This window comes from Pecten maximus, chromosome 2 (assembly GCF_902652985.1).
Source record: "Pecten maximus chromosome 2, xPecMax1.1, whole genome shotgun sequence".
Lineage (NCBI taxonomy): Eukaryota > Metazoa > Mollusca > Bivalvia > Pectinida > Pectinidae > Pecten > Pecten maximus.
The window spans coordinates 8,733,059-8,747,619 of NC_047016.1; the positions used below are offsets into that span (position 1 = coordinate 8,733,059).

Below are 14,561 nucleotides of genomic sequence, written 5' to 3' on the forward strand. Positions count from 1 at the left end.
GGGACATGGGGCACCGATATAACATACCTGAAAACGATCCCTCCTGAAAGACTCTTGACATTAATGCTCGAAAGAGCAGTTTACTGAAAGTGTCTCTTGTCTTTAAAGTGCTCGGACTTACATCTACTTGAATGCTCTTTATCATTCGTGACATTACATCACAATCCTTTTACTCCTTGAAAATGTATTTGAGCAGCAATCTAACTTCTATAATTCAAACAAATATCAAGAGCCGTAAAATCTATTTTGATCAAATTTAAGAACATTTTTATTGCCCGCTATAACTGACGTTATCATCTTTGTGTATATAAACCTGTAATTGTTGGTGTGCAAACTTTAATTTCTGTTCAAACTGATAAAACGTTAAACACTAATCTATATTTATTGTTTAATGTTATAATTTATAATCACTTATTGTGTCACTCATATTGACATTGTTTTCAGAAGCTGGCATTGACTTAAGACTGAGATTTACATATTAATGACATCTATATCTGATATCTATATAAATGTATGATATTGACATTTTTATAATATACTAGAGACATACAGAGAATTTTATGAAATAGGTAACATCGTTTTGCTTTTCTAAGTATTTTGTCAATCACATTATTAAAAGACAAAAGCCCATTGCCCCTTCCCACTCTTGCTTTATCCCATTCATCCCATGCTTTTCCTTTTCCATTTCAAGCCTCCCACATTTCCCACTTCTTCTCATCTGCTGTTGAAGTCCCCCCATGTTCCCACATCTTCTCATCTGCTGTTGAAGCCTTCCCACCTTCCCACATCTACTGTGTTAAGCCTTCCCACCTTCCCATATCTTCCCATCTCCTGTTGAAGCCTTCCCACGTTCCCACATCTTCTCATCTCCTGTTGAAGCCTTCCCACCTTCCCACATCTCCTGGTGAAGCCTTCCCACGTTCCCACATCTTCTCATCTCCTGTTGAAGCCTTCCCACGTCTCCCATACCCCAAGCAGTGCACATCCCTATTTCCATTTCAAGCCTCCTGGTTGTGTCAATGGAAATGGTTTTGGGGGCTGAATTTGTTTTTGGAACAAAAGATAAAATAGCAATATTTAGAATTGATGTTGTTAAACATATAGTATGTTACCAAAATCAAATGTATACAGTATAGTTAATTTCGTATCTGAAGTACCAGGACTGATTTTGTTATTATTTTTTTTCTAGCGACACCAAGAAGCTTGGACCAGAACTTGAATAATCACGCCAGTTCTGTCGGTAACTTCCGCATCAAAGGATTTGTAAACAACAACTTCGTAAAGGCGTCGTTTCCACGAACAATCCCAGCTGAACCAATTTTACCAAGATCTGATGACCCAAAAGTCGATCTAAGTAAGTACCGTTTTGCCTGTGTTCATTGTTTGCTGACTTCGCCGTTTAGTAATTTGACATCCTGTTTTAAATTCTGTTCTCAATGATTAGTGTATTCATTTTGCCTTCGTGTCCTTATGTTGTCTTTAAAGCTAGTTCGGTTTAGATATGGTTTCATATTTTGTTATGGTTTATTTGGTAGATACATCACGTAGGATGTATTTCTATTACACACATTTCAAAAGCATAGGAATTTGACAGAATACACAAGCGGGTAGGGGTTTGTGATATAAAATTATCGAAGCAGACTTTATATACTTTCAAGATATGTATCTACAATAACAGTCAAAATAGCAACGGACAGAAATATTTTTAGGTCTATTTTCCCATTCAATATAATTAACTTTTATTTAGTTTTCTTTGGATCAAATTACTTAGCACACCATAATCATAGTTAGAGACGTAAATATTTATATTTTGTCAGAGTTTGACAACCATCTTGACATATTGTTTTATTTACGCTGTCGTTACCAGGTGTCTAGATTTGCTAGAGACACTTAATGATTTCCCATGAATATTTAAATTCCACCCTGGCAATATAATCGCAGAAATCAAGTGTAACACAGGGTTCAATGTCGGGTTCACTGGGGTGTTTTCTGTCACGGTTCGTTGGGAACATCACTAACGAATTATAGGACTACTTGTATTAAGAGCCTCATTATTGGTGATACACACCTGTATTTGGAAATAATCTATCAAATTTGACATTTTATCTTTAAAACCATAAAAGACTTCCTAGATCGCCAGTTTAGTTCAACTTACATTTTGTATCCATACATTTCTCTTGTACTTGTACAACCTTCACCTCTTTTGCAGGTTTAAACTGTTCTATATATCTTGTTTCATATCAAAAACCACTAAGACAGGTACACATTTCAATTACATAATTGTGTCTATATTGGCATGACAAAAAGTCACATTTCCAAGAAAGAAGAAAATGGTGGATGTATAGAGAACCCCTTTTTTTTGTAACAAATCCACGAGCCAAAGAGAGGGATATAGAGCTATCAGTATTCCTTTTCGTCTTCAACGGAGAAAATCTCCATTTGACACCGAATTAATCTGGCTATTTAATAAATATCAAACATTCCATACAAATGATACCACAGAGTCCCTAAAGAGCTGTGGAAACCGAAGGATGTTTTAAACAATTTTGAAAGAACAAAATACCAGACAAAATTCTACACTTGTCATGGAACCATTCAAGAACATTTCAACTCCTCACCAATAGAGAAGGGTTACATACATGTGCACTGAGTACAACACTCAGAAGTGAAGTTTACCAGAGAGGCTGTACACTTAAACAGGGCCCTTGGTGTATTGTCGTGACCATTCGTTGTCACATTACCATTTACATTAGTAAAAGATAAGGGTGTAGTATCACCACCTCACAAAACAATCTATGACCACGGATATGTGTCTTTTTGTCATATATTTGTATTATGGCTTTACAGTGTTATAAAATAAAACTGTATATTGTCAAAACATAAGTATAAAGTTACAAAGCATAACTGCATTGTGTCATATCATAACTTTAAAGTGTCAAATTTTAAATATATATAGTGCCATATCATTACTGTATTGTGTCAAATCATAACGGTATAGTCTCATATCATAAAAAGTGAACCATTTTCAATATCTGTTTGTTTTAGTTTGCAACATTGAATTTTCGCAACTTTTTCGGATCAATTTGATAATTAATGGAGACTTTGTTTCTTTTTTTCAGGCCTTATGTTCGTAATGTGGTTGGTCGTTATATGACTTGTCGGCTGTTGTCTTTATTTCCTTTTATTATCAGTATATTTTTGTCTTATTTGATACAGTTATAATTAACGTCTAAAACATTATCGATAAGAACTTTTCTTTTCCTGATACAAGCGCCATTTACCAAAAAGTATGTATATATGCCTAGCAATTCTAGTATCTTATACATACCTAGCAATTCTAGTATTTATGTTTAAATGGTTTAGAAATTCACCTCAATGAGACCATAAGTCTTCTATCCATTCTGTCAACATTCGATGCGATAGGTGTCCACAATACATTTAAATACAGTACGCAAACACACCTGTCCCCATAAGTCCCCATGAGTTGTTATACAACTTAGGGATACGTCCAGGTAGGAAACATTAAAACTACAAAGAATGTTTGAAGAACTCTAAATTCACTTAAAAATCTAAAACAAATATAATGTATTTGACGTTTATACATATCTTGAAATTAACATACAACAAAAAAAATGACAATTAAAGTTATTTTGGATTCAATAGACATTACCTTTGGTTATCATTAATTCGTATTCACGCGGAATCGACCTAGATAGACTTCCGTGGACTGGAATGTAGATATACTTGTAAGATGACCTTCGAATGGAACGACGATTATATGAATTTAAATATTCACGACAATGACAAACCTTGAAACATTATGAACGAGCACTGTGAAATAGCAATGCGAAATTTGGAATACCCTTTTACAAATAACTTATTGAGGTCAGAACGCTGAAGTAAGAAGTGTTTCTGTTAATATAACTAGTCTAAAAGTAAATATCAAATAAATTTGGAGAGCGAAAGTAGAAAGGGTTATCACATCATAATGTTACAATAAAGAGTATAACAAGAAATAGACAGGGTTATCACATCATAATGTTACGATAAAGAGTATATAACAAGAAAAAGATAGGGTTATCACATCATAATGTTACAATAAAGAGTATATAACAAGAAAAAGATAGGGTTATCACATCATAATGTTACGATAAAGAGTATAACAAGAAATAGATAGGGTTATCACATCGTAATGTTACAATAGACAGTATAACAAGAAATATATAGGGTTATCACATCATATTTACATTTCCACTGTGTGTTCTCTATATGAAGGTACTAACAAAATTAGCGTTCATTCCTAGGTGAACAATTAACCTACCGCGTATGAATACATACAGTACATTGTTGACGGTGCCAACGTCAACATTGAGAATGCAGAAGTGTGAATATAAAATCGCGTTTGATTACACATGAAATAATGTTTTATCAACTTTAAAACTTGTTAATAATTGTAAAATTGAAGACAACATTTCAATATTTTTCTTTCATGATGATTAAAATAATGATTTTGTGTGGAACTATATTTTGTGTACTTGTGTACTTGTGTACTTGATTACCTTTCCCGCCAAATTGGAACTATCTGTTACGCTGTTACATCGATCATTCAGCTGTTTCGTCACTACGTATAACGAACGTAGAATACTGTTTCTTATGATTTTTTTCAAACATTACGTTGAAAAATAGTTTTGAAATGTATGTATGAACGGCATTTTTTGACAGATATTTCAACATGACGCGCTGACGCGCGTCATTTGAAATATCTGTCAAAAAATGCCGTTCATACACCAGTGAAAAACAAAAAATAACAATTATTTCTTAAATAATGTTATGATAAAGAGTATAACAAGAAATAGATAGGGTTATCACATCATAATGTTACAATAAAGAGTATATAAAGAAATAGACAGGGTTATTGCATCATAATGTTACGATAAAGAGTATAACTAGAAATAGATAGGGTTACCTTCAATCACATCGTAATGTTTCAATGTTGTAAATACATTAATTAGTAAAACGGAGACGACCTGAAGGTTACATTGTTGTTACAGAAAATGACGGTAATATAACAGTAATCCTCAATGATTATATGAATATATACACATTCCGTTTTACAGAAATACCATCACCGAAAAAGTCTGTAGGTTCTCCACAAAAGTCAATAACTTCTGTACAAAAGTCAGTGACCTCTCCACCAAAATCTGCGGGACTACCATCTCCCGTCAGAGCTGCCGAATCCCCATCTAAACCTGCCTCAAAGGGCTCGGCACAAAACTCTATTCCGGCCATGGACGGTATGTCTCACATGTCACAGATAAAAATCATATCTGGAATTAGATAATGTATATATTAGCATTTCTATAAAAAGTACGGCTATTTTTACTATCTTTACGTGTTCCGTGTGGAAACCGACTGCTTTATTTTGAAAAGTTAAAAAGAGTTAGCAAAAAGTGTAAATGTATTTCTTTTCTTTTTTTTATCTATTTTGTTTTTTTCCTATAAAATAAAGTTATGCTAAATTGCCTCCATGTTTCCAGGGCGACACTCACACCAGTCGTCACATCGGCGTGACCTTACTTCAAGGTCATCTCAAAATAGATACCATCAATCAGATCAGAACTTAGATCCCGCAATTGGTATGTCAAAATCGTATTTGAAAAATGATTAGATGAGAAAAAATAAACATTTGTGTTAAGTGCAGTGATACTAAAATGATCAACATTAATTCTAAAAAAAACCAACAAACAACGGTAACATGTATGTAACCGAATTGATGTTTCTGTGCAGTGGTGATTGACCGTGCAGCCTTTACACAAGTTTGCCTGTGATAATGTAGATAGACAATACCTGTTGTGACGATTGAATTTAACAAGGTGACAGTCTTAACGTGTTTTATTCTAACCTTTAGTATTGATAAAATGTTGTACTTAAACAACCCGAGCATGAAGACAATACCATCCAATTCAAACAACACCATCCAACATAAACAACACCATCCAACATAAACAACACCATCCAACATAAACAACACCATCCATGTTAAGTATGTATAGTTAACCTGTCTGCTATGTGCAATCAACTGAAACAGGTGGTCTACCATGTAGAATTGTTTTGAATTCAGTAGATATATCTCCTTCACATTGGATATTGAATCTACTGACTACAGGTGTTTTTGTGTTTAGTTAGGTTGTGAATGATATTTCTCTCATCACATGAAACACCATATTGCTGTCAGTTTTTGTTATGTCAAAAGGTCTTTATTCTGACTGGATTTCATGCAAAATTGTATTTTGTTTTGTTTTACTGATATTTACTATTCTAGCAGGAGAGAGATCATGACTCCACGAAGATTGTTTTTTAATCGATGTTGACCATACAAACGATATTTTGTGTTATTAACGTTTGGTTCCGTTGTGACATCATTACAGGTCCACCCAGATCTAATACACAGCCTCAAGCACCACTCTCCCCTCCCCACCACCCACCACCCCCGGAAATGAATGGTTACCATAACCAAGCTCCGGTCTTTGATAGACAAAATGGCTATGCCCCAGCCACAAATGGTCACATCATGAACGGTCATTCCCATGATAATGGTATGTCATATAGTCGTAAATTGTACTCCACATCCACGCCCTGCAGATTCTCTCTATCTCACCTGATAATGTCACTTAGTACTGAATTGAATAATATCCTTCTCTTTGATACTCTTTAAGCTTAACATATACCCACCTTAATGATCTCACCTGCAGGCTATCATTGACAGTTTTTTTTAGATAACTTGTACATGTATTTATGTGTCATTATGATATTGTTATAAGTCCTTTCGGATTACAAATGTATTTAAAATATTGGATCATATTTAGGTTTCAATTCTAGCTTGTATTTATATGCTTATACATGCTTTTAAAGTTACATTATGTACATTGTACCTGCCTATATGTAAAGAAGCATGTGTATTTCAAGGCAATCAGTTGCTATTTATTGTTAATGGACATTAAAGTAGTATTAATCCAAGCTTTACAGTCTATTTTGTAATTATAATCGTGGTCATGGATCGCCATGCTAATGCGTGACTTAGTTGGCATAGACCTCGGATATAGATTATATCAATCAATGTAATACATTTATGACCTCTACATTTTTCCTATTCGAATATATGTCATTGATAGCTTTAAAGTGAGTGACTCTCTCCATCAATAACACCAGCTTCTTTTTAAAGCATGTCCGTATGCCTACTTGTCCACTGCTTAATGTCCCCTCACTATGAACGCTTATTCATCATGTAATGTCTGCCGTTTCAGCCTCTGCACACTTACATGAAAACTGAACGATCGATGTATTAAATCCTGTTATCACTAATGAGTAACACTGAACCCTCATTAGCCCTATTGCACTATAACACCATATTAAAGTCTGCCAGCACCAGTAATTGAACACTAGTTCTATTCTAGTGTTGAACCAATCATTTGTATTGTTCTGTCATACAGTCATCAGGAATCACCCTAATCATTGCAATTTAAATTGCAGAGTTAGAATAGTCTTTGCTGTTAATTCAACAATAAAACTCACCTTCCTAGCCCTCTTGATCATTGTAAATGAGTATTTGGATCTTTACTGGGTAACGATCTAATTGGTGCTATCAATACAACAGTGTGAATCTCAAAACGTAATTACTATTAATTCCAAATTTCAAGTGTAGGTTTACTTAGATTTCAAGAGAGTCTTAGAGTCCAAGGCGACTCGCATCAAGCTTAAAGGGCTAGTTTATTGATTATATCGAAAAATTTCGTACTTACACAATATCTATTGTTTTAAAACATTATTTGTGATCATATCGATGTCTCATTTTGGCAATTCCACAGTGTTCTTTGTTTACCCACGGATTGCTAGTCCAACGCTAATCTGAAGAAAGCGATAATCATAAAGCAATTAATGGTTGTTTGCTGCTTATAATTGGTTATTAGTGAACATTACTGATTGGTGTAATATATACCCGAACCAGTTTTATTGTTGAATCAACATTTTCTCTTAAGACATCCTTTGGATGATGGAGATCATGGTGCATGTATATCTCCTATCGTATTTCTGTCCATTATGACATTGCAATTCCTTTCTCTAACAAAGCCTATTAATAATTTCAGGTATGCATGGAGTAGATTGCATTTATACTGCTTGCGGGTTCTAAAAGACTGAAATCCACACTCTGCTTCGTCTATTTCAGAATGCATGATTTTGTATGGTTTAGCTATAGCTTTTCTAATTAATAAATATCAATACATATTTTATTTGATATCTTATAATTTAAGTTTGTGTGCGGTCTATTTCTAGCGCACAATATATTATTATGCACCTTTCTGCTATGGCGTCAAATACACAACAAAATATAACATAGATTTGAGGGCATAAATTACAAATAATGGGATTTGTATGTGTTGAAGTGACTTTCTATTGACAGCATATTATCGCCATAGGGTGTTATATTCTGTAGATTTAATGTGTTGTAAGCAAATCCCGCTGAATCTACAAGTCGTCAATCGGTCTGGCATTGTTTATTACCCAATTTGACCTTACAGATTAACGATAAATATTATTGGTCGATTTTGTTTGTTTGTTTCAAATATCTCTTTGATGATATAGTCATATTTCAAATGATAATCTACTGTTAGTGGCATATAAAATATGTTCAAGCTCAAGCTATTTGACCGTTTTATCATTTTAAGAATACACACGTCTTTACATATTGGAGTTTACTGTCATGAAGTGTCGTAATTATGCTTTATAGCATTACAATTCACAATCTTAATTACAGCTTTTATATCATTCCAGTGTATTGATTTTTGGAAAATTTGCCATAATTGTTGGTACTGCTGTCATTCAGACACATGGCTTATCACGCTTTAGCATGTTAATGCTAATTAAACCTATAAATAGGTATAAAACATCTCTACAGAAATCAATTTTCAGATTAAAATTTCTTGTATTATTTGATATGTGTCGCAATTTCTGATGTGACATGAAACATAGGGAATTTAAACGTGACCAGATTTAGTTTTTGGGAGTATTGCTGTGATTGTGTGATTTAACAAATGCCAACTTATTTGTCTGAACTCAGCAATTCAATGCTTTTGTACGTGATAATTCGATAGCAGGCAAGATAATCCGATGTTCATGTAAAAGTATTATTTTGAACTTTGATGTCAGGCTGGGCCAGGGAGAGACCATCACCAAGATACGATAGCCAGGATAACCCTCTCAGTTACCGTTCCGTTAATCAACACCAGGGTAAACCCTCTGTTTTTTCTCCCTGTTTCGGCTAACGTTGGTGGCTGTAAAGAGTGTTGCATCTATATGTATCTTGTCACTTAGCACCATCACTGAGCTTCCTTTATGTCTTATCTTAACACTATACACTATATCTTGTTATTAAGCCCTATCCTTAAACTCCCTCTTTGTCTTATCTTAACACTATACACTATATCTTGTTAGTAAGCTCTATCCTTAATCTCCCTCTTTGTCTTATCTTAACACTATACACTATATCTTGTTAGTAAACTCTATCCTTAAACTCCCTCTCTGTCTTATCTTAACACTATACACTATATCTTGTTGGCAAGCTCTGTCCTTAAACTCCCTTTATGTCTTATCTTAACACTATACACTATATCTTGTTAGGAAGCCCTATCCTTAATCTCCCTCTTTGTCTTATCTTAACACTTTACACTATATCTTGTTAGTAAGCCCTATCCTTAAACTCCCTCTTTGTCTTATCTTAACACTATACATTATATCTTGTTAGGAAGCCCTATCCTTAAACTCACTCTTTGTCTTATCTTAACACTATACACTATATCTTGTTGGCAAGCTCTATCCTTAAACTCCCTCTTTGTCTTATCTTAACACTATACACTATATCTTGTTAGGAAGCCCTATCCTTAAACTCACTCTTTGTCTTATCTTAACACTATACACTATATCTTGTTGGCAAGCTCTATCCTTAAACTCCCTCTTTGTCTTATCTTAACACTATACACTATATCTTGTTAGTAAGCTCTATCATTGGACGCCCTTTATGTCTTATCTTAACACTATACACTATATCTTGTTAGTAAGCTCTATCATTAAACTCCCTTTATGTGTTATTTTTGCACTGTGTAGTGTATCTTGTTAATAAGCACCATCCTTGTGTGACAAAATTACACTGCACTTGTTATAGCTAGCTCTCCCAACACACGCTGTTATAGCTAGCTCTCCCAACACACGCTGTTATAGCTAGCTCTCCCAACACACGCTGTTATAGCTAGCTCTCCCAACACACGCTGTTATAGCTAGCTCTCCCAACACACGCTGTTATAGCTAGCTCTCCCAACACACGCTGTTATAGCTAGCTCTCCCAACACACGCTGTTATAGCTAGCTCTCCCAACACACGCTGTTATAGCTAGATATACACGCAAAATAAAACAATCGATGATTTGTCTTTATATATATGCTGCTATAGATTTGTTGTTCAACAATGTATCTGTCAGGGCCATGTTCTACACATACACTTATAGTCACTTTGTACTTCTGCCAGTGCTTTGCTATCTGAAGTGTTAATTTATGGAAACTACTTCATTTTGCAGACATGTGTTGTTAACATTAGATGTTTATGCTTTATTTCACTACACAAATACAAAATAACGCGTTGTTATCTATGGTCTGGTTGTTAATTCTGCTATACAAGGGGTCATACGACCCGATACTTTCTTTATTGTGAACTTTTGTACACATCTGTAAAATTCATGTTTTATTTTTAAATTGATGATGTATATAAAGATGTAATGTATATTTAAAAAAAAAAACATATATTGCGGCTATGTCACGAAAGCTTAAAGTTATATGCGATGGAACAATATTTGTTGGATTTTTAAAATAATAATTTGCTCATACAGAGAATATATCCTTGTTATCCATGTGGCTTTGCTACTTTGTTAACAAGCTTGAGTACTTTTCCCTATCAATTTTATTAATGGTATGTTGTACTTTACAATGATGTAGATAACGATTCGTAACCCTAAACGTATATGTCGCAATTTGAATTTGCTTGATGAAGATTAAATGAGTAAGTAATGTTAAGTTGCAATAAGTGTATTTCAATCGTAAACTACTGAGACTTAATGATACAATTGTTTGTGTGAGTTTCGGTCTCTCTCGGTATACGTACTTGCATAATGAATCGTGTTGTTTAGTTGAGAACAAAATGACTATATAACTGCAATGCATGCATCACAAATGCCATTGAATATGTATTTATATCATTGTTGGTTTTATTAACAGGAACAGGAAGGAACTTTAGTGAAGATTATGAAAACACTCAAACTGTACCTATAAGGAACGCATACGCCAAAACGTGAGTTTGTAGACATTGTGGTTCTACTGAATAGTTGTGAGCTCATTTGTCACTACTTTTCTTTTAGTTAAAGTCTTCACTCTTTCGATCGCTTTCGCAGTTTTCATGTTTAGTTTCATGTATGACTCTTTAATTCAAAGAAAACAAAAATCACAAGAAAGCGTCTTTCCGAGTTTCCGGTTCAGGAAATGTCAAGAAAAAACTGTTTCGATATTCCATTTTAGCTTTCTCAGGTTTTCTTCAGGAATCACTTATTTTGTTAAACAGTTATTGTTTTGAATTATCCATAACGGAAAAACATATTTTCTTAAACTGTTATACAAACGTTTTCGAATGCAATGTTGAATAGCGACGATCAAATCAAAAAGGAAACACGGCAGTTCTTAGATAGACAGGACGAAGAGAAAAGGTACAAAGAAGAAAGTGTGAACAAGCTAAGGGAAAAACACGAGGAGCAACGAAGGGTATGTATCAATCCATTTAACGCTTAAACCTTTATATTTGGAACAATGTTAGCGTTTATATTTGGAACAATATTATGATCATGGCTGCAATAGTCGTAAAGAGAGAGAAATTGTTTGAATATTTAACAATTTTTTGCCGATACCTACGCGACTGTTTTAGTTTTTAGAAATAGATTTGTTTTGATCAAGACGTTATCGATATAATGTTTTCGATTTTCTTTAAATTTAGACACGACAAATGATGGAAGAGAGTGGACCTTTCGGCAAACCTGGAGCTGGGGCCCCGAATGGGGTAAACTATCAGTTTTGTTTTCATTATTTTGACATTTGAAGTTCATTATCAGTCTTTTTTCATCATTTTCTGGGAAGATGATTTTGATGACAGGAAGTACAAAATGACTACCAGGAAATTTATCAAGAATGACAACAAATCACACTAAAAAGAGAGTAAACATCTATTATTTATCATGAAACAACTTTAGTCATAAGGTTTAGGGACAAAGTCAATGTTAAGTACATCGTTATTTTTCGTTATTTTTAACCTGGTACTACTGATATGACTATCAAATAAGCACTAAGGAAATTGGTTGGCGCCTAGGTTCCCAGTAATGATAATACTTATAAGGAAGACTTTGCTGATCATTTGCACCTGAAGAATCACAAAATATGTATACATTTCGGTAAAATGGTCACATCCATGAATCGTGTAGAAAACCGGTTTCAAAAAAGATCTTAGACAGAATGATGATATTCGAATCCTTCTCGTAGTCAGATATAATTGGTCGATTCTTATTGGTGTAACCTACAAAAACGACAAAAGACGTGCTAGATGATTATAAGAAGACCCAAAACGTTTGTACTCGGACACAGACAAAGCTTTTACAGTGAAATTGAGAAACACGTATTGTAAAGACAATGGTATTAAATACAGGACACAGTAAACAAGCTTCTGTGACGAGCGTGTCATAAGAACTCTAGAAACCACATTATACAGGTATTTCACAGGTAGAGAGAACTTATGTATATATAGACAAATTGCAAGGTTTAGTCGAGAGTTACAATACTCCACCTCACTTACCGTTAAATGGTACCGCTCCAAAAGGTGTAAACAAAACAAACGATCTCGTCGCTTACATGTATCTAATTAAGAAGACTTTGCTTATCATTTCCAGTTTGAGAAAAATGTATAAATAGCGTTTACATTTTACAGTTTTGTTTTCAGAATGATTACAAGAAACAGAAATTCAGAGAAGAACAGTTTTATGGCCATGAACAGCCCAAATATCAAGTCGAGCCGGTAAGTATGCAGTTTACATTTCAACCTGAAAATAGTTGTAGCTAGGTTGAAACTCAACCTGTGATCATTAAGCTAATTTGAAGTGCAGCTTTTGTCACATATGGTATACTCGCACCAATAAACTCATTCTGGTGTTTTTGATATAGTTTTCTTGAATATTACATTACTATTTTGAAACTTTTAGTAAATAAGTGTATTTTTTATTTTTGTTTTCGATATCAGTCATCAAACATAAATGACTCTCTGAAACATGTTTTTACATCGAAATCGTTTATTGAGATAACAACGAAGATTACAAACGATTAGTTCATATTTTCCATTAAGTGAGTAAACTGATGATTTCAACCGATGATGACAACACGTTTTTTTCCACGCTACACTATACACAAACCTACTGCCGATTTCCCAACTCCTTTGCATTTCTTTGCAACACATTTTCATTCACATAAAATATATTGATTCATGAACAGAGCAATACACAAATTGGTCATTGCATACCAAAAAAATCGTAACATAATCATTAAAACAGTTGAAAACATTTTACAGTTATTATTTTAAATATCGAATTATGGAAATATATGGCAACTATTATTTCTCTTTCCTAAAATTATCATGGATGTAAGTACATGTATTGTACGAAAATTCAAAATCATCCACATTTCTTGAGTTTCTATATTTTACCATTGATCATGAAGTTGATCTGTTGTTCATCATTTATACAAATAAATCAGTATTCAGTTTATGATATTAAAGAAATATGTTCTGATGACAAGCATCTTCATGAATAAGATAGCTTCAAGCATATTTGTTCTCTTGGTCTCGGAGTTTTAGTAACATGTACGCTTCTCCTCCTTGTACTTAACATGAAACAGTACGTCGTTTCCGAGAAACAAGCATCTAACCTACAGTCATCAGATTGTTTTTGAAATTATCCAAATCCATTTTCGTTTTTATGTCAGAAGAATATTGACTCTGACGAAACGTTTATACCTGCCAATCCTGTGACGTAGTTAATCAAAAAGACATTACACGTGTAACGTACGGTATAACATAACGGCGTATGAAATGACAGAACATTTCAATTATGTGACAAATGTATATATCATTAGTCTATCATCCTCAATGGAGCGGTATATTTATAATTTTGAAAGAGGTCAATGGCCGGTAGATGCCTACATGTCCGGAAACGAGATATTGTTTTGTTATGTTGTCATATATTTGCATCTATCGATATTGGTCATTTTCTGATATCTTCAAGTTTCTGTCTATTTTCTCTGTCTTTTCCTCTATCATGCTATCCTCCTCGGACCTGCCCCTTCCTTCTATACGGATGTCCTTTTACTTCCTCCTTGACTCCTGTGTCTTCTGTTCATCCTTGATCTTTGAACCTTGACCTCCGACATCCTCAT

General features: G+C 34.0%; 1 protein-coding gene across 19 annotated transcripts in view; it reads left to right on the forward strand.

Moving 5' to 3' along the window:
- LOC117316392 overlaps positions 1 to 14,561 on the forward strand; it is a 91,685-nt gene that overhangs the window by 45,961 nt on the left and 31,163 nt on the right. For 16 of the 19 annotated variants that reach the window (XM_033870981.1, XM_033870938.1, XM_033871029.1 and 13 more), the window contains 7 exons: positions 1,190 to 1,354; positions 6,429 to 6,596; positions 9,205 to 9,285; positions 11,319 to 11,391; positions 11,741 to 11,855; positions 12,085 to 12,147; positions 13,078 to 13,152. In XM_033870981.1, coding sequence (XP_033726872.1) covers positions 1,190 to 1,354; positions 6,429 to 6,596; positions 9,205 to 9,285; positions 11,319 to 11,391; positions 11,741 to 11,855; positions 12,085 to 12,147; positions 13,078 to 13,152 — 740 coding nt within the window. The remainder of the gene's footprint in view (positions 1 to 1,189; positions 1,355 to 6,428; positions 6,597 to 9,204; positions 9,286 to 11,318; positions 11,392 to 11,740; positions 11,856 to 12,084; positions 12,148 to 13,077; positions 13,153 to 14,561) is intronic. The other 3 variants (XM_033871079.1, XM_033871070.1, XM_033871013.1) reach the window with 2 other exon arrangements.